The sequence below is a fragment of the Opisthocomus hoazin genome, chromosome 5, assembly GCF_030867145.1.
Source record: "Opisthocomus hoazin isolate bOpiHoa1 chromosome 5, bOpiHoa1.hap1, whole genome shotgun sequence".
NCBI classification, from domain to species: Eukaryota; Metazoa; Chordata; class Aves; order Opisthocomiformes; family Opisthocomidae; genus Opisthocomus; species Opisthocomus hoazin.
In genome coordinates this window covers 30,690,699-30,711,570 of record NC_134418.1, presented here as the reverse complement: position 1 = coordinate 30,711,570, position 20,872 = coordinate 30,690,699, and the positions used below count along the sequence as shown (strand labels likewise).

General features: G+C 41.4%; 1 protein-coding gene across 4 annotated transcripts; it reads right to left on the bottom strand.

The window, feature by feature from the left end:
- Window positions 1-1,766: 1,766 nt before the first annotated feature.
- MRPL1 (mitochondrial ribosomal protein L1) lies at window positions 1,767-20,872 on the bottom strand. 4 transcript variants are annotated; one of them, XM_075420828.1, is made up of 9 exons: window positions 20,772-20,872; window positions 20,417-20,528; window positions 19,024-19,267; window positions 17,836-17,919; window positions 16,340-16,411; window positions 16,013-16,124; window positions 14,476-14,576; window positions 4,220-4,301; window positions 1,767-2,191 (listed from the first exon to the last, which is right to left on the bottom strand). In XM_075420828.1, the coding sequence occupies exons 1-9, from the start codon at window positions 20,803-20,805 to the stop codon at window positions 2,034-2,036; spliced, it is 999 nt and encodes a 332-aa protein (XP_075276943.1). In that variant the 5' UTR covers window positions 20,806-20,872; the 3' UTR covers window positions 1,767-2,033. The 4 variants fall into 4 exon arrangements, 3 of the variants coding, with proteins under 3 accessions (XP_075276943.1, XP_075276944.1, XP_075276945.1); XR_012763989.1 differs by lacking the exon at window positions 1,767-2,191 and adding an exon at window positions 10,970-11,104 and having other exon boundaries at window positions 4,235-4,301; XM_075420829.1 differs by lacking the exon at window positions 16,340-16,411.

The window sequence follows — 20,872 nt, the reverse complement described above, 5'->3', positions numbered from 1 at the left end:
ACATGGGAGGCACAACAATTTCTATACAGACAGATATGGGTAACCTTGTTGAAAAATGAGCCTTACCTCCAAAACCAGAAATTATTTAGAGCCACAAACACAAACCACCCTTCCAGACTTGGATAAGCTCATCTTTTTTGTAAATAGCCAGTCCTTTCTGGAACCATCTAACATTCTAGGGTGCAGTTTTTCTAGCATATGTTTAGCAACAAAGTAAAAAAAAAAAAAACCCACTGGGAAAAACTTTTGCAACACCTCTACAGACGGGAACAAGAATGCCACCTGCTGGAAACAACAAGGAAAAAACTGGGAAAGAAGTTCGGCAGCAAAGCAAAAAACACCTATTTTTAAACAGTCAGTTAAAAGATTCATGGGTATTTATGCTGGTCTCCAGTTTATATTTAAGAACTATGCTGGAGGAAAACAAGGTAAGCAAAATAAGGCACACTCAAAACTGGCTGTTGCAAAAAAGGGTTGGCGTCTTGGTTTTAATCTGTTTGACCCACACCAACCAGCCCCAAAGACCAAAAAGCAAACTATGCAAAAAATGAAGCCATTGCCAACCTGAGCCTTCTGATGCATTTAAGAGTTCAAACCCCAACAAGAGTTCAACTCATTTACTGGTAGTCTCCCACTTATGTCAAACTGTGCTATTGCTAAAAGAGACCTCCACTTCAATTAAGAGACTTTATTTTCAAGATTTTCTGCCCAATCTAAGTGGTATGCATAGCTACTAAGAGCCAGAGGAACAAAGTTAAGCAGGTAGATAACCAAAGTTGACCCCCACAGACTTACCACACACACATCCACCCCCGGCAGAGGGGATGGGGAGCCTCTAGACAGCCAGTAGAAAATCAGTGTCCTCCAGCCAGGCCTACAGAGCCTAGCACACCTCCAAGATGACTAACCTAGCACGGGACCACTGCCCTACAGCTCCTAGCTACTCGCTGCTCCCATTATGGTCATGCTCTTCATCTCCAGACAATAACACATGAAATCCACATAAAGCATCAGTCAGCATTTTCAGGCAAAAACAAAACCAAAACACTCATCAGAAAGTGTAGCACAGGAGTCTTCCTCTGAGAGTCGCCTGTATGGAAACGAGATCTTACGCAGCTCGTTGTGAAGCCGCCTCCACTCCACCAAACCCATCCACTTATCCCAAGTGGTTATTCACAAGCCCATGAAGAACCACCTCTATGACAGAAAATACACAAGGAAGTGGCACTTAAACTTTGTAGCTTCACTCAGGTTTCATCCCAAGGCATTTTAAGCATAATTCTTTCCAGGATAGTGCCAACAAACCACTACCTGACTGGATTCTCTGAGGGGCATCGTAACAGTTATGCATAGATGAAACTGCGTTACGTGAAAGACAAGGTGCATCATCACTCCTACCACAGAATACATCTGATTTTTCCTTAGCAAAACCTCACCTGTTACAATTTGTCACAAAGACTAACCTGCACTCAGAGGCTCAAAATAGCAGAGCAGTAATCCTCTGTATACCCCTCCAGTATCTATGTATGCAGATTAAATCAAAAGAAAGTGAGATATCACAAGCATCATGCAGAAGTTACTCCCAATCACTGGCAAGTTATACAGCATCTTTCCACAAGTAACTGCGTTAGTTGCTCTGGGAGGGACTGAGTCAAGACAACAAAAGCATTAACATTCTGCAATTTCAACAGAGTAAAAAGCCCAGCATTACGGATATAACACATGCTGGCCTTTTGGCTGCAACCGTGGAAATTGGATGGCAATACTTCAGAAGAAATACTTTTATTAAAGTAAGAACTATTATGTGCAAAGAAGAAAAACTACACAAACTAGGGAGCTTTCAGGTACCAACAAAAGGAATTTAAAATGTCTTCAGTTTTGACATCAGACTCTTGTTTGTGACAGTGTTTCTTTTTACACAAAATTTACAAGTGAAATCCACAAGTCAGTTTTATTATTTCTTTTCATAAAGTATGATTTGAATTACACCATTTGCTTTCTAAGCTCGAACATCAGATCTACAAGGAAAGACATCAGGTACTAACAGATTCTTGGACACGGTTTTCTTCATCATCTTCTGCACTTTTTTCTCCTTCTTCTACTTTCTCCACCTGAGGTAGAAGTCCATCAAGGTTCAATAGCAAACCTTCACTGGTTGAAGATCTGATAACCAACTTCTGCACAAAAGGACCTAGAAAACAAAGAACACCACCAGTTTGGTCACTCCATCACTTTTCATGTCTCCAGGCTGATTTGTCTTAGTACTAATCCATACTGTGTCAAGCACATGACCAGGATCACTATACGTGTAGACCCATCCCTTCGGTACAGAGAGTTTAACATCCACCCTGACAGACTGGGTTCAAAATGCAATTCACACCCTGGTGCAATAAGAGGTACTGACTTGATGGCTACCTTATTCCTTCAGTACCTCACCAGCATTTGACATCACTGGTGCCCTTGGGCCTTAGAACATACAAGTAAAGCTTCACACACACACTTGCCCAAAAAATGAAATACAGGTGACCTCACTTTGGGAAGTGGTCCTGATCAGCAAGATATGCATGGGAAGTTTGTTGATCACCCAAGTATTCCTACATGACTACGAGCACAAAAGAAACAGCTCCCAATTCAAGACTCTACCATGAAATGCTGAGGGAACCTTTTGACAAAAACTACAGCAATAGTCCGATTTCTTTATGGAAGATTAAATAGATCTACATTATACTCTGAGAACATTTCCCTGGTGGTATTTTCAGTCCTGTATTAGATCAAGCGACTCGCAGAGGAATGCCATTTTAATGATAACATACTACATACGGAAAGCCTGAAAGGAACTAAAAAATAGATATCTGCAACTAGCTGGTCTAAGTGATTGATAATTAGCAAGCATACCTAGACTCCACTGTTGTAAAGACGTGTTAATGATCAAGTTTGTTTCCTACAAATGGCAAATATTTTTAATCAAAACAGCATGACCCACCACAAAAATCAAGCCTGATACTGCAAAATCAGTAGAAATGCTACTTAGACCAGAAGAGCTTACCCTTCCTTAACTAGACCGGTGAAGTGCATATACACACTTGTTAAGGACAAAAATACCACCACCCTCTGCTTCTATTTACTTGTATTTCAAATCAGCCAACGCCTTATACTTTCTATTTGGGCTGAAATGCTTCTAAAGGCATGCACGCTTGGCTTTTTGTGGTCTGTTCTCTGTACAGTAGTTTACTAACAGCATTACTACAAGAGATGCAAGATGATTCTTTTTGCAGACATTAAGACAGTTTTAATATAAAAACTTGTCTTCTTAGCTTAAACAAGGCTATTCTTCCATAAAATTATGTTCATAAATCACCATTTTCACTCCAGCAAGCAGATGACATTTGCTTAAAGTTCACTTCGTTATGACAAAGAGCAGATAGCATATTAGTTCTTCACATTCTTTGCTCAGAACAGCGAGCAAAACCCACAGGAACACACAGAATTTACATCTTGACTCCTTTGTAACCCGACCCTTTTGCTCAGGAATTAAAAAAAAAGGATTAATAGGTTTTCCCTTGGAGTAGCAGAAATTTTAGTATCATCTTGGAAATAAAAAAAAAAAAGTGGTGATATACCTTCAAACAGGGTAGCTAACCAGAACAGATGCTAACCGAAACATAGGTTTTAACTAAGGCAACTGCAGGTGAATTCCAGGTTCAGATTCTTCGCATCAAGGCACAACAGGGTCACGTCAGCGGGGCAAAACCAATGTACACAGATGCTGAAGACCTCCGTGTCTCAAAGATTTCCTTGTACAGTTTTAATCTACTTAATCATAGAATGGTTTGGGTCGGAAGGGACCTTGAAAGGTCATCTAGTCTAACCCCTCTGCAATGAGCAGGGAGGGACATCTTCAACTAGACCAGGTTGCAATCAAGCAACAATCAAGCCTGCAAATTTAGTTTTTTTACAGCATCTCACTCTTTTCATCACACAGACACTTATATAGTGCCGCAGTGCAATTACCAAGTTCACATCAACAGGAGCAGATGCTATCCATGCCCTTACAGGCTATGAAGTTCTTAGGTCCTCATTTACTGAGTTGCCTAACAACTCTCTCTTCCCGTCCCAAGGCAGACAAAGCAGCAAGGTAATTTAGTGACAACCTGATAAAGAACACTCTCTTCTTGTTTGGTGTAAACTTCAACTACCATGTTAGAAGAATGCTACTTACCATCAGTCGATGGCTTGAATGTGCAGATATCACTGATAACTGTTTTTAGATTGGCAACTATCTGCTCAGTAGGCATATCCAGCTGAAAAAGGATAATGCAAAGTTGGCCACGGTGATACTTAAAGCCTACATTAATAAATCTGAAAGCACTGGGTACATATTTATGCTACATTTGGATAGATCTTATTTCTCTGTGTCCCCTGTTAAGAAGTTACAAATCCCATTAACAGCCTTATCCAAATAATTCAAAGTATTTTATACATGGTAAAATGCTCATCATCATTCTCCATACTTCTACTCACAACATTCCCATGGCTCTGTAATAACATGTAGCCTTAAAGAGGTAAAAAGTCTTAAAACCCAACACATGTACAAGTGTTTTCACAAAAATCATTAAAGTATAAGGACAAAAGCTTCAAGAAGTAGCTGTCAAAGATCACAAAACACATCAACTCAAAAAACACAGGCATCTAAAATTGAAGATATTAAGAACTTTGAAAGAACCAAATGAAGCATTTAAAAATTATGAAATTTCTTCCCCTTTTCTTTCTCATTTTAACAGATTACATGGAATTTCTACTTCTTACATAAAGTAAATGGAAGCACTGAGCTCTAAACATACACCACTTCTGTATCTACCCTTTTTACACAACTCAGTTCCCGTCCACGGCATTTTTGACCTTCCAACAAAAACTGTGGACTGATGGCTCCTTGTTCTGCGCAATGTCTTCATCTAACAGAGCACTTCAGCACACCTCACTTCAGACACATATGTGATCTTCACTGGACCAATCACAGACACTTGGAAGTAAACCAACACTGTTACCAAAAAATTAATACCTCCATCTTCCTTCATATACCCATCACCTTAAACCATTACTGCTATTCATCTCATCTGAGCTCTCTTCAAGAAAATGCAGCTCGTGATGAAGAGACACGCCACGCCGAACAGCCTTGGGTCAAAGCCACAACTGACCTCTCCCTCAGCTCCCGGAGAGCTTAATAAGTATTTCTCAGACTTAATGTTCTGCTGCTACAATGCCCTGCTACACTTTATTTAATTGGCTGTCTGGTCTCACCCATATCATCCACATATCCTTATCTGGATGAAAAATCAAATTCTTTTTCTAGAAGTTTCAGCTACAGAATTAAAAATAGCATTTTTCTCACAGAATTAACTCCATTTCAGGGGAGCATACAGGCATCACTGGGATCCCCTCTTCCTCTCCACCACCTCCCAATGTAGCATGAAAAAATGTTATTAATAATCTCCCTTATCTGTAAATATATGTGTTACATTGCAATAGAAATATCATTATCCTTCACTACTCTCTTCCCGGATCTGGTCCATTAATATCTCTTTATGCTCTTCTGGCAGACTTACAGTCCAAATGCAGTTCCTCTGCTACACAGGCCAGAACACATTTGTCTTTATCATTGTTACACTGATTGCAAAGTGCTTCATCATTCATAAATTAACAGACATAAAAATCTGTTCATTAATGCTGAGCATTTCACTTCACTGACAAGACTCACCATGCTGTACCAGATTCAAAATAAAGGAATACTTGGAACAATTTAAACAAAACAATTCATTGGTACTAACTAATTAGAAACTACACTTCAAACGAAGGTTTGAAGAGCGTTTGCTTCTAAACCGTACACCAAGTTCAGATCTTAAGTGAACCTTCAATTGTACAATTTCAGTGAGCTACTTGGCATTCATCATCCACAACAAAGCCCAGAGCATCTGTAAGAGACAATTTGCAAGTCGCTCTAAACAAATTACAACTTCTTATAAAGATTTAGAAGTACAACACATTATGAGACAAGACCCATCTCAAAATATGAAGACATTAGTTAATATTCTGTATTTGTCCAGACAGGAATATAAGACAGAGTGACTTGCATTCAGTCAGACAACATTACACATCCCAAAATTACCATAATTTACTTGAGATTCCGACAACTCCAAAATGAAGACAGGTAATGCTCCGAGGGTTCCAAGTATTTAAAAATAGCTTCCAGATCCAAACAAATATTCCAGCTTCCAAATAAGTATTCCACAGTAAATCCTTGTGTGTACACAGTCACTGTGTATCTGCACTTAGATATTTAGTTTAATTCAAACCTTTGCCACACTGACAAAAGTACTCTGGACCAGATCTTCAAGGCTGTGCAAGCTACTCTGTTCAGATCAATTGCAGTGAGACCTAAAGATATTTAAGTCCTGAGCCTTCCTGAAGAATAACCATGCCCGCAGAAGGAGCAACTATAAATCAATTTCGAGTTCACTTTGTATAAATACAACCTAACCACAAAGTTTCACCAACACAGGTCACGTTTAAAACTTCATTCACAAAGTCTCAATGCTTCTAGTCTTCTAGAGGATCTTTATAAGACTGCAACTAAATACACAGAAGAGCCACTCAGCTAAATATGCAAATGAAGAACAAAAAGATGCCCTTCTATTAAAACACCAGCTTAAACCACAGAACTGCTGACGACACCAAACTGGGAGGTGTGGTAGATACACCAGAAGGCTGTGCTGCCATTCAGCGTGACCTGGATAGGCTGGAAAGCTGGGCAGAGAGGAACCTGATGAGGTTCAACAAGGGCAAATGCAGGGTCCTGCACCTGGGGAGGAACAACCTCATGCACCAGTACAGGCTTGGGGTGGACCTGCTGGAGAGCAGCTCTGCGGAGAGGGACCTGGGTGTCCTGGTGGACGACAGGTTAACCATGAGCCAGCAGTGTGCCCTGGCTGCCAAGAAAGCCAATGGGATCCTGGGGTGCATCAAGAAGAGTGTGGCCAGCAGGACAAGGGAGGTTCTCCTTCCCCTCTACACTGCCCTGGTGAGGCCTCATCTGGAGTACTGTGTCCAGTTCTGGGCTCCCCAGTTCAAGAAGGATGAAGAGCTACTGGAGAGAGTCCAGCGGAGGGCTACAAGGATGGTGAGGGGACTGGAGCATCTCCACTACGAGGAGAGGCTGAGGGAGCTGGGCTTGTTTAGCCTGAAGAAGAGAAGGCTGCGAGGGGACCTTATAAATGCCTACAAATATCTGAAGGGTGGGTGTCAGGAGGATGGGGCCAAGCTCTTTTTAGTGGTGCCCAGTGACAGGACAAGGGGCAATGGGCACAAACTGAGGCACAGGAAGTTCCGTCTGAACATGAGGAGGAACTTCTTCCCTCTGAGGGTGACGGAGCACTGGAACAGGCTGCCCAGGGAGGTTGTGGAGTCTCCTTCTCTGGAGATATTCAAGACCTGCCTGGACGGGGTCCTGTGCAGCCTGCTGTAGGTGACCCTGCTTCGGCAGGGGGGTTGGACTAGATGACCCACAGAGGTCCCTTCCAACCCCTACTATTCTGTGATTCTGTGATTCTGTAAACTGAATTTAGAGAATCGTATCAAGAGATCATTCAGAGCACTGAAACTGTACCACAGACTTAACTATCAGGCAGTTGGAATATAACATACATGTAGGGAATGGCAGCCACGGCAGGGCAGAAACACTCAGTAGATAAGAAATGATTAACACTCTGCAAAACAAGACTAGTGCCAGCTATTTAACTCTGCGTTGTAAGGATCTGAGGGCAGGAAAATCAAGCTAGAAACTAGTCAGTAAGAAAACCCACAAGCAGACACTGCAAAGCTGTTCTACGTGGCAGAAGCAGTATGGCGTGTGTGCACCACATGGGGTAAAGTAGGTTACACAGAGAAAGGAACCCAGCATTTCAGACACTCAAGTTCAAGAGCATGAACCACCTCCCTCCAAAACAAGACAGTGAAGTCCTACGGATGCAAAGGTTACAGAAAATAAGGCTAGTTCATCTTTTACATCACAACAGAAAAAAAAGAAAACCCTTTTCCTGGGTGCAGGGTAGAGGTGTGATTTGAGACATGCATGATTACTATGTAAGACACTTCATGGTCTGGGAATCAGCAAATAAAAGACGACTTAAATAAATGAAGCAAAATCCAGCACATATCATTTATAGATGCAAAAGGAAGGACTGAGCATCAGAAAATTAATGGAATAAAGCTAATAAAGGAAGGTTTCTTGATGGGAATTTCTATCATTTTCTTCAGTTTATAGTCTGTTTCACACTGGCTTCACTACCTCGGCTAAAAAAAAGTCCCCAAAGCTGACAGCTCTTAAGTTCAGGTTATGCATTGACTAACACATATACAAATGTACATGTCTACTGCAATCTACAACTGACTTACATACTTCTCGCATACAAATCCAAGAAGTGACTTCTGCCATATACAACACAAAAATCAAAAGCTATGCTAATGCAAACTAACCAAGAATGGCACTTCCATTACTTATTAACTTCTCTGAACATGACTATCATTTACCAGGACTGGTCCTCCAAAAAAAAAAGAAAAACAACAAACCACTGAGTTGACAGCAGTCTGGACATATTAGTGTTGCATCTAATGAAATGGACATAGCATCTTACCCAAAATTAGACAAGGCTATCCATCCATAAAAAAACAATACAACAAAAAGCTTCATGCAGCGTCAAATTAAGTGAAACAGGAAAAGTGAAATAACCCTTCCCTTTTTTCACGAGTGTCACTCATCCTCTATTTTTGCTATTCAAAGGAACTGTATCATCCTAGCTACTAACATTTTAGTCTCTACAATATCTTAAAGCTGTTTAGTCAAATAAATTCAGAATTACTATGAAATAATATTTAAAGGTAAGTGAAACTATTTTTAATACGTATGGAACCCCAAAGTCAACAGGAAAACTCCACAGCAGACAAAACTATATGACTCCAACTGCATTTCTCAAACATGGTTTGTGTAGAATACAAAATATTAAATTCCAAGTAAGTCAATCCAACTTCCCTTATCCCTGCGTCCAGCGAGAGTCCTGTGATACTCAATTGTGTTACCACATTGTTTTAAACTACCCACTTTCACCCGGAGGAGGGCAAAGACAGCCTTTTTTTGTTTTTATGCATGCACATCTAACAAAACAGAGACTTTCAATTCAGACAAGAGTAGTTTTAAACTACATTCAACAAATTCAAAACAGTATAAAGCTTGAGCCTCTGTTTCACTCGCATGATCTGCTCTTCCAGCAAGTAGTATTAAGAATATGCTATAACACATATTCCTAAAATAATGCTTAGTATAGCAATGCAGATCAGTCCATGCTCTATTCCCTGATTCCGTTTTCTACTCTTCCTTCCTGCCCCTTTCTGAAGTTGCCAGAACAAATATATATTAGCACTGATGCACCCGTGTCTCTTCCAGTCTTTTCTTCAACTGAGGGCTTCTCACATGAAGTCACGAGGACTTAAAACTCCTATAAAAAAGGTTGCAATAATCAGGAAACGCAGTCTGAGCATCTTCACTCAGAACTCGTGTATCAGCTTTTCTGAAGAGCTATAGCACAAGGCAGTCATTGAAAACTATCCATTCCAAAAATGGAACTGGAATTTTTATGGCTTTATCTCACAGTAATTAATAGACCTGTGCTGTGTGGTGACCATTCAACCAGAAAACTAAATCAGTTCTCAGAGCACCTTCATTGGGCTTGTGGTGGTGGTTGTGGGAAGGTGGGAAGCTAGCTATATAAGTTGTGGTGGTGGGAAGGCAGGTAGAAATCCACTCCAAGTCCCCTACTGCAGTGGTTGAGAGACAAACCAAAGAATAGAAAACCCACAGAGACGCAGAATTTCAAGTTTTGCTCCCTCAACAGCAAGATCTAGAATTCCAACTATCTGCAAAAAAAAAAAAATATTGGTATTTCAGTCAAATGAAAAACAAGAAACGAGTTCATGAAAATAGAGCTATGAACTCATGTCTGTTTTCCAAGCAGGTACCTCTCACCTTCTCATGCTGTCCAAGAGGTTTAGCTTTTTCACTTAGTTTACCTTTTCTCAATGGCAAGACATTTCTGGAGCACAATTAACTGCAAGGCAATTGCCAATGGTAATTCGACCATTGTGCTATAACAATATGTAACCTCTGCATCATTATAATACAACCAGATTTTCTCTTAATTTCAACACAAAACACCAGACTGCTGAACTCCAAGAACTTCTCTTCAAACGCCTCTACACAAAATGTTATGGACATCTATTTTAAAAGTCAGGTTTAGAGATACTCCTAAAAATTTTTATCTTCCCTTTGCAGCAGCATAATGCAACCACTCTACTTGACCATTATTCTGGGATGTCAAGCATCTTTCATTACACAGTGAGGGCAGAAACTCGCATCTCTGCTCTCAGGAACAAAAAGCAAGCCTCTGAACCAACAGCTAAGTGCTGTCAAACATGGCAGCACAACATTTCTGCATCCTTTGCAAATACATCTGGAGGACTGACAGTATCAATTGGAGAAGAGCACTGATGTATTTCGTGTTGCCTTGCTCTCATCAGTTTCTGCTCAGTTATGAACCTTCCCAAGAAGGTCAGAATAAGGGAAAAAACAGACTTCTGTGTAGGAGCCTGTAACATTATGGATGGTACAGACAGCATTTTCTCATCCTGGCACTCAATGTAAATGCATTTCTGAGGTAGTAGCCCCATGCAGTCAGCAGGAAAGAAAAAGAATGTAGGCATACACATACCCTTACTGAGGCTGTTGTAAAGGGTTATTTTCTATTCCCAGTTTAACTTGCTACAACTTTTCCCACATCCTTGATCCCATTTTGTTCCAAACTCAAGCCTTTTGCCCGTATAAGACTATTAGAAAGACATTACTCAGGTACAGTCCAGCACATACCACCAGGACCTATGCAACACCTTCAGCTCCAAGGTACATAGTTCAAGGCTGAGTATCTCTCTCATCCTGGACTTGTCAATAGTTGGAATCATTTAGAAATAGCATTGCAGACAGGCAAGCTTTTCCATGTGATACCTGAAATAGAGAATAGCTCAAACAGGTAACAAAAGATAACCATTACAACCTATGCTTTTTGCAATATTCCCTTGATCCCCCAATAAAAATATTTCAACGCTCAAGCATTCAAAATAGCAAGAGTTAACAGCTCTTCCTTAACTGGGGGATTTGTTTTCCCCCTGTTGTAGAGCCCCAGATCAAAGTGAACAATTGTCTCAAACATCTGTCTCGAGAAACAGAGATGGAAACACTCGAATTAAGAAAACTCCTAAATCAGGCACTGTGCTTTGGGCCAGTGTCTCAAGACAAGGAACATCTCATGGTTACAAACTTGCTCGACCAAGGACATACATCTGTTGTGACACTGTGAAACTAGGAGTTGGCAAGAGTAACAAGAACTCTGGTGTCCTCAGATGACGCATAACCATAAAGGGACAAAACAAGTAGGGGTCTTCCTCCCCAGACGACCACCAGAGACCCTCTGAGACCCCCATGCAGGCACAGACGTCTTTGCTGGCTCAGCACAATCCCTGTGCAAGCACAGACGACCCTACTTCTGCAATATAATGAATATGCATTAGATAGGTAGAATAACTGTATTAGTTAGGTGGAGCTTTTTGTAACTTTTGTGTATAAATATGCGATGCAATTGTAAGCAGGTATGCGCACCCACTACTGGAGGACCTCGACCACCACCAGAGGTCATCGCTGGATCCAAGGGTGGCAATATCTCTTATCTTTCTTTTTGTTTTCCTCTCTTTGTCTATCTCTGACTTCCTAGGATCTGCTATATTTTGTAGTTTGTTGTAAGTTTTGCCAAGTCAATATCCGTTCTAACCCCACTGCATTAGAAGTAATGTCGTTATGAAGTTGCAAAGTTACCATCTTTTGTAATCTCACTAAATTCCAAGCAAAGCTTTGGTTTTAATCAAGCCTCTTCAGTCAGTCATGACTGTGGGGTACCATGCAGAGAACAGAAGAAGATCACCTCCCCCTACTCACCAAGCGGGACAGGACACCATTCCTTTAAGGAGTTCAAAGATAAGGATCCATTAGTCTTGTTTTTTTTCCTTTCTCTTTTTCAAGGGACACTAACACTTCAGGCCTTCAATCCCCCTAACAGCCAAGGGAGGTAGATGCTACTCCTAGTGGAAACTGGCATTTCTGTTTCCTGCGTTAACTCTCATTTCCATGCACCTGTACATTCTGTGTACCAAGTTTGAGATCTCTGGTTCAGTACACATCTCTCCATACTTCTAACCCTGTGAATAAAACAGTGCTCCTGTAAACATGTCCCTTCCCAGAGTTTACATCCTTCTGAACAAACCTCCTAAAATCATCTTACTCTTTTCCATACAAGAGCCATTTCGCAGGCAGCTCTCTGCACAGACAGGAAGACACACTAGAAATTCCTTCCTGGTATCACATTTGGACTCTGATTTTTCTAGAAACAACTCCAATTTGGGAAAAAACAAACTTTGTAATGATCAACAGCACCCTGTCTGGACTCAAGAGTTATGTCAAAACCCTCAAAAAATTACTTTAAACTGCCCTCTGCAGACAGCTTGATTTTGAAGGAGATGGGATCCCAAGTGTCCTCATTTATCTTCCTTCTGCTTTAAGCTCCATGTCTTAAAAGAACATTTTACATTCTCAGTTTCAGAACTTCAGATCTACTAATTAAATTTAACTGCTGCCAACTTCTGGGCTTTTCGAAGACATCTCAATTACTACAAAGAAAACAACACTGAGGCTGCTGACTTATGTGGGAGTGCAGCATTACGTCAAGCCACTGGCCATAACTGAACTAACAGGCAACATAACAGCAGCTCTAAAGGGAAAACATCTCTGAGAAATGCCAGCTTGGCAGACTCCCAGAAACATCTACAGTACTGTCTGGAATACAGCATTAGATCTTCGTGCTTCTGTGTAATTCATAAATTACTATTTTCTCACTGACAATATTTAAATTTACAAAGTTCTTGATTTAGTGGTGAGCAGATATGCGTAACCACTCAAGGCTCTCACAGCCTCCGAGAGCCTTGCCTGCACTCGATTTCCTTCCAGCGCCGCTGCGTGAACAGCAGGAAAACTAGGTCAGGTTAAGGACAGTAGCTAGAGAGGGTGGAGACATTTTACACAGGCGATAACCACAGAGTCATTCCTCTGCACACAACTCAATACACAACAGTGTGACAGAGCATGACACACTGTGTGCAGTGTTGCAGTCACCTCTGTCAGGTAGGTGACAAACACAGCACATGAACTCTGTAAGTAAACCTTCATCACACTGTTTCTGATCCAAGATTAACATTTCATTCATGAGAACCTAATGCTTCCTTGTACAGAGGGACATCTCTGGCTGCACCACGTCTTCTGAAGTGCCATGCAACTTCAGGGCTCAGCTGTCTAAACACAGAGCCTAAGGTAATCTGTAACACCAACATCTTGCATCAGTAACACGACATGGTTTTAACTTCAGAAACTCTAATCACAGCTGCAGGATGCTACACTGAGCAGAACCAACTGCAATTGCACTGAACACTGCCAAGACAGTTAAAGGAAAACTAAAAATCAGGCAGGATTAGAAATAGACAAAACAGAATGAAAACAAAAGACACAGTCTGGACCAGGGAAAAGAAATTTAAAAAAAAAACATTAGGAAAACATGTTAATGGCCTAAAAAAAAAAAAGAGAAAAGATGCTCTTATATAACCCAATTTCTTATGTGACAGCAAAGCACAAATTAATTTTATATTTCAGGTGTAATGTAAACAGTTCTTGCTTTTTGCTCCAGTTCAGAACTAAAGTTGTCAAAATTAAATGAGTCTTCAATCATTAGGTTAAACACTTTTTGATCCACCTGTGCATACTGACCATGGACTTACAACCCATAGTTTATTTACTTAAAAAAATATCAAATAAGCTTTATTTGACTCACAGCAGAGTGCTGGGGAAGGCAGGACGAAAGAGAACCCTATGTTAAGATATGAACTCAGAAGGAAATTACTAGGAATATTACCCTTTTCATCCTGTTTTGTTCATTATTAAGATTCCTTACCAATACAGTGGCAAATACAGATCCCATTCCTGGCATCCTTAAATTCTTAGCACCAGACATGCCTTGCTCTCAGTTTTAGCAGAGGCTAAAGCATAAGTAAGAATACGAATTCCTCTCCTCTGACCACACATTAACAACACACAGGGCTCACGTCAGCTGAAGATGTCACACAATGAAGAGTAAGAGTTCAATGTATTTCACAGGTCAGTTAAAGTACATGGTTAAAAATCTCGGGAACACACAGATTAATAACATAACTTTCCCCCTCTTAAGACAAACTTCAGTTCTGCTCAGTAGAGAAAACTTTAAAACTCCATATACAACTTACTCTCGCTATTCTTGTCTTGATGACACGCTCATCTTCTACCGTGTACTCAAGACCTTCTCGGAAGAGTTGCAGCATTTTGGGAATATCATGGCCCAGGGAATCTAATTTAAAAAAAAAAAAAAAAAGACAAAAAAGCTGTCTGCATAATACTTATTAGCATGGCTAAGTGATATTAATAAAGAGAGGATTCAGTCTTTCAATAAAGGCAGTTAAACTCCAATCAAAAATGCAGTTTCATAGACAAGACAATAGTGTCCTCACACATACTATACACATCATTTCTATCCTTCCCTCCTTCCTCATTAATCAGCAGACATGAATAGCTAATACAGCAGGAAACTTAAAGTCTTCATTTCAAATAAAGTACCTATTTATGTATACACAAACCAAAGCTTTATTACCTAACGCAATTAAAGCAGCCTGAAAGACCAAAACTTACTGAGTTAGGTTTAGAATAAGCCCCAAGTCCTCCTTGAAAATGAAGTCTACAACTACACAATAGCAAGGTTACACACCACTGGAACACACTGGCCCAATCCAGCCATTCCCACAAGTCAAGACCACTGTTTCTCATCTCCGCTGCAAGGGCTCATGTGACAGATTTACACCATCACTCAACTGTGTCAAATACAAGCATTACTTCTCCCACACATCTTTTTATGGCTCCAAGAGAAATTGGCCCTGGATAAGCTACAAACCAAGCAAGTTCATAAGGGCATAATACAGCTTTAATTTATTCCAAAAAAGTATCTGGACTATTCTCTGTTGTAATGTTTTGGACAGGTTAATAGGTTTGTCTCAAATGTTTAGAAGCTTAAAAACGCTGCCTGCAGATTGTGAAACATTAAGACAGCTAGGGCAGGGAAATAAGAGATACAGTTCAAGACTCGGCACTTCACACTGTGCAGCTCTATGTTCGAAAAACAGCCCCCCCTCCCCTTTTTTTTTTCCCCACATTTGAAATAGACCCCTGACACATAGTTAAAATAAAGTAAGTCAGCAAGGGAGGACAGAAGTATTGAGAGACTGATGTGTGTTGCTGTGAAAACCTGACCTGAAGAGGAAATGTCTTGAGCATTACGAAAAAGGAGACAGATAAGGGAGCAGGCTGTACTAAAGAAAAGCATAAGTAACTCTGTGGTTGAGTAGTAATGAACAGGCAGAAGGAGCAGCAGCACTCATGAAGCTGGGATCCAAACAATTGAACAACAGTTCGACAACACAACTATCTCAGTGCATATGGGTTTTAAGTTGTTTCTGTCTTCTTGAGTAACTTCACAATACTGTTACGGTTCATCAGGACTAACAAGCAGAGGGACAACTAGCAGGCAACCTTATCTTGATTCTAATGCCATGTTTGCTTGTTGTAGGAGAACAGCACAGTTCTAAAAATCCTAAAACTACTTTTGTATGTGGTCCAGTCACACACAGTCTAATACTCAAAGTAATTATACATCCTCATCAAAAAAGTTTAATTGCCACCTTGAGTTAAATCTTGTTCAGTACTTGAGATTTGTAAGAAAGAATTGCTTCTTACTTCTCTTTGTGCTTGGGTATTTTCGTCTTAATTTGCTCCTTAATGGTATCAGCTTAGGCATCATTGCAGGAACAGCTACATAGAAGTCCACTTGGATTTCATCTTCCAAAATCTGCAATAAAAACAATTAAATATATTTAGGAATAAAATAAGTGACCTCAGCACTCAAGCTGACCTACAAGCACGTCCAAGCACAGAAACCCATCTCCCACTCTTCATATTGGCTGCTAACTTCAAGCTAGAGTTTACAGGACATGAGGTTTCTCACTGCCCCCACCTGCCATTGTTTAAGTTAGGATATTTATATAATTCTTTAAAAATAAATACCCATTTGATTAATTCAACTCCTCCCACAACAGCAGCTCCATTCTCTCGAGCTATTTCAGCTTCTTGCTCATCCTGTTGAGAGCAAAAAAGAAAAGATTTAGTAACACCTGTACTACCAATTAGTCTGTAGCGACAGGACTGGACATGTGATTCTTCTTGGACAACTGGGTATAAAAACAGGCTATATACAGGTTAAGAAGAAAACAATGGTTTAAGGTAATCAAAGTCCAAAAGTACCTAATGCTGGCAACTTAACATAGGAGCAGCAACTCCAGTTCAGTCCAGGTCCCAATAAGAAGCAACAGTCAAGTCTTTAGTCGACTTCTACTCGAGCAGGAGGAGAAAAGCCCATCCCATTTGCCGAGGAGCCCTATCATTAGCCCTTTCTTTCTCACCTCCATCCCCTGGAAACTACAGCGAACCATCCACCGGATGGAGCCAACATCTTACTCTAAGCTTAAAGAAAAGCACAGAACATGCTACTAAAAACCCACTGTAAAATTACATATTCAGCTTCTGAAAGTGCTATTACACTTTGGCTTCAAAGAGGATTTGGAAGTTAACTGCATCTGTCCTCTGCAAGGTTCTGCTTTTAATCTTCTGAAATATGGAAAGGTAAAAGGCAAAAGCTTTCTAAAAATTTTGGATCTCTTCTCCCATGTGAATTTGAGTGAAGAGAAAAGGCTGTGAGATACAGCACCAAAGAACCCCGCATGCTCAGGTCTTTTGTCAGCCCTCCATTCTGTAGGAGGATTCTCACCTTGTAGCTCAGGTAGCACATTTTACAAAAGTTAAGCCCAAAGGGCAGTCAACGAAATCTGCGACAGTTCTCTGGGATAATCTCATACAGATATATATAGGTCTATTCTGTTAGAAGGATTAACTGGCAAAGGACAGCAGAAGAGGGTGAAACTAGTCTCATACAGATGCTACAACTGCTCTACACACCATTGCAAACCAGTGAACTCCCAGGAGAGCAGATGAAGGGTTTGGGGCAGAGCGTTGTTAAGCTGTTCAGGGTTTCTGAGAAGTTGTTACTTTCCCCTCTTCGCCCAAAGGTATCTTGTTACAGCACGAGTCACTGTGAATAACACCCGTTTCTAATCTGCACTGCCTACTAAGGCTTAAAACAGCAGGGTTGGACATGGCTGCTACACTAAACCATGTGCCTGTATAACAAAAAGGTGAGAAAGGTTTTACTCTGTAAATGATCGTTAATCTCCTTTGTCACATCTATGCGGATGTTTACTCCCTAAATGCACTGTTAGAATAATCTACATGCACGTAAACCTATCAAGATGAAGGAAATGCTATAAAATGCTTTTTAATAGTTTAAGGCACTGCTAAAGATGAATCCTAGACAGACTTCAGAGACTCTGCAAATGCTTTACAGACCTTCTCATTAAAAGGTACAGTACTCACATGGGAACTAGTTGCGTTGTAAGAGCATGCTGGATACAAGGAACACATAAAGCAAGTAATTCAAGCTTACCCACCTCTGTGAAAACCAAGACCTTATTCGTTTCGTCTGTAAAGCGATAGGGAAGAAGCACAGTGCTTGCAAACGGATCTACTTTTTTCTAGTAAGTAAACAAAGAAAAATATGAAAACAAGCAAAAAAAAAGGAAAATCATGACTGAAGAGCAAGTTACACAATTGCCTGGAGCTGACCCCTAAATAGAAATCTTACCCACAATTTGCTTGCACAGAGGTCATAAAAAATAGGCATAATGCCTAAGTTTTGACTGCTTTATTATGTACAGCGTACACTCAAATCTGGAATTATGCTGCAGCTTGCCCAAGAGAAAGGGGCTGGGATCGGCAGCTCCAGTGTAGGATTGCTGCCAGGCTCAGGTGTAGTCTGTAACAAACACTGAGGTGCTGGAATTGCATCTCATCTAAATGATGTTTCTGGTGCAACAGCCAATGCAAACCATCAGCAAGGAATGTGTCTCACTCCCAGCCTTAAGAATACCACATAGCCTCCGAAAGCAGGAGCAAGAGCTCTGCATTTCTTTAACCATGAACAACTTCTCTAGCTCCAGGGACCCCGGTATACCAAAGGGATATTTAGTTACACATGCGAAGAAACCAACTCTAGAGCAGTCTAACTGTTTTCTGCTTATGGGGGAAGCAGAAGGAGTTTTAGTGAAAGACTAAACTGGGCTAGACACCTTTAAATCAAATACATCACAGGCAAACAAGCAATAGCATACTTTCAAAGACCATTATTTTAAAAATCAAGACAAGGTGAAGGACAGAGGCAGGAAGAAGCTTGCCTTTACATCTCTCCCTGTAACAACCACCCCAAAAGAAAACACACGCGTGATCTTGGTAACACATCTTTAAGTGGAAAGCCCGAATCGATGTAAAGCTTAGTTTGACCAGTTCTGTCCAGACATGAATTTCAGTCACATAATAGTCTGTTTTCAAAATCCTCAATGGTGCTGTCTTCACCCCAGGAGTATGAGGGTTGTTTAATTATCATACACATATTGTTTAATTATCATACACATACAAAGGCAGAAAGCCATCTGCAAAAACACCCACCATTCTGAAAAATCAGAGAAGCTGCAAGTGGCAGCTGAGAAGGCAGACAGCAACATCTGTTCTGCACTTAAAACACAGCCTTCGCACGTTAAAAAGAAAAAAAGCATCAAAATTTGTATACACTTCCAACCTACCTTCTTCTGTCGTGTCATATCCAGGAATACGTTAATATAGACATGCTGTTTGGGGTAAGTGAAGTCCAGTTCCTGGAATTTCTTTAGCATACCCACAGCCTCTTCCAAATCATAAGATGGCCGCTCATAATACCACGTCAAGTATACATCATCCACAGGTTTGCTCATCAGCGGCCGCCTCTTAGTTACTTGTTTCTTTTTTGTTTCTTCCTTCTTGGCCTTTTGTGAACCCTTTTTTGCAGTTCTACGACAAACAAAAAATATTGCTAGATCATCACCTGTAGAGTTTGGCACAAGAGAAAAAAGTAGGTATTGTCACATGTCAGTTATGAGGTAACAAATAGTTAACAAGGAAGGTTCTACACATAAAGATGAACAGCATCCCTTAAATTCATCCCAATTACTTGTCTCAGATGGCCAAGACAGAAATCGAAGGCAATTAAGCACCTCAAACAACACATCCACGTTTGTGCAACATGGAACCAAGTTAATGACCTCCTACTCTATCAAAGTAAAACCAGTTTAAGACAACACACCAACTTTCACAGGTTTTGCCTTCATGTGGGCTGGTAGTAGGCACTGTGCCTGAGATGCTTCTAAACCGAGTAAATCCCACACACCTTCCTGGTAATCAGAAGGAGCCACATCTGCAAGGTTTTTCTTCTTCTTATAGTGGATCATGCCAATCACACCTTTCAAAAAAGGCTTACCCTCCCTTTCCTGAATCATTTTGCATGCAGTAAACAGACACTAACCCCAATCTTTATTCTCCTACCTATATTCAAACACTCTCAAACCAAGGAAAAAACAAAAATTAAACTAATAGCTAATACTCCACTCCTCTATTAACTATGGTGAAAGAGTCTGTGACACTTCAGCACACCTGATGTACAGCATGCTTCACTGTTCTGTACACCAAGGTCATTTTTACTTCTCCCACCTACATCGTAATATTAGACATGAAGAGACCAACAAATTAAACAATAAGAAACAACCTGAAGCAAGAAGAGCAACTGTTTGAAAACAATTCCATGAGCTCACCAGCCTTCATGCTGACATTATTCCTCAAGATGTAACCAGCCATGCCCTCCAAAATCACACATCAAAAATATCAAGGAAATTGTTCCCCATAACTGTTACACTCACTATTACAAGAGCAACAGAAAACATTCCCTGCACGTCCAGCTTAGATCATCTCTCTCCAAGCTGTTTCTCTAGGAGCTAGCAGCTTGCGGGATCCAACCAAGGCCAGCTCCGCTGTTAGAGAGGCACTGCATCCACCGAAAACACCACCCACTCCCCTGCGCTACCACCACCGGGACACCCTGACATTTTAAACTCCCACTGCCAAGAGGGCTGCTTCGGAGGGAGGGAGGGAGGGAGACGCACTCACTTCGCTTCCGCCGCGTAGGGCCGGGCGGGCTGTGCGGCGCTCACCAACGCGGCGGCGGCGACGAGGCGCTGGTCGAGCCCGGGGAAGGCCCACCCGCGACGCGGGGCCAGTACTGCGAGGGAAAAGCAAACATCGCCTCAGACAGACGCCTCGGCCTCCCTCACCTCCCCTGGGGCCGCCCGCCAGAAGTCCTGCCACCCCTGCCGTGGCAGGCCCCACAGCCCCTCAGGTCCCCGCGACCCCGCTTTTCCCCGCGACCGAGGGAAAAGCCACCGGCTGAAGACAGAGCAAAGGCGGCAGCCAACGCCCGCGCTTTCCCGGCGGTGAAACCCGAAAGACGGCGAAGCCCCGTCACCTCTCCACAGGCAGCGGCCAACGGGCACCGCCATCTTGCAACGCCGCCGGGGTGCACAGCGCAAAGCGTCCCCCGCGGCGGCGAAGACAGGTTCCAGTGAC

Bases quoted from the DNA above. Each gene is read 5' to 3' on its own strand.
- MRPL1 (XM_075420828.1), bottom strand. From the start codon at position 20,805: ATGGCGGTGCCCGTTGGCCGCTGCCTGTGGAGAG. The intron at 20,529-20,771 runs GTGACGGGGCTT...TTTCCCTCGCAG, and splicing joins TGGCCGCTGCCTGTGGAGAG to TACTGGCCCCGCGTCGCGGG. The intron at 17,920-19,023 runs GTAGGTTGGAAG...TTTACTTACTAG, and splicing joins ATATGACACGACAGAAGAAG to AAAAAAGTAGATCCGTTTGC.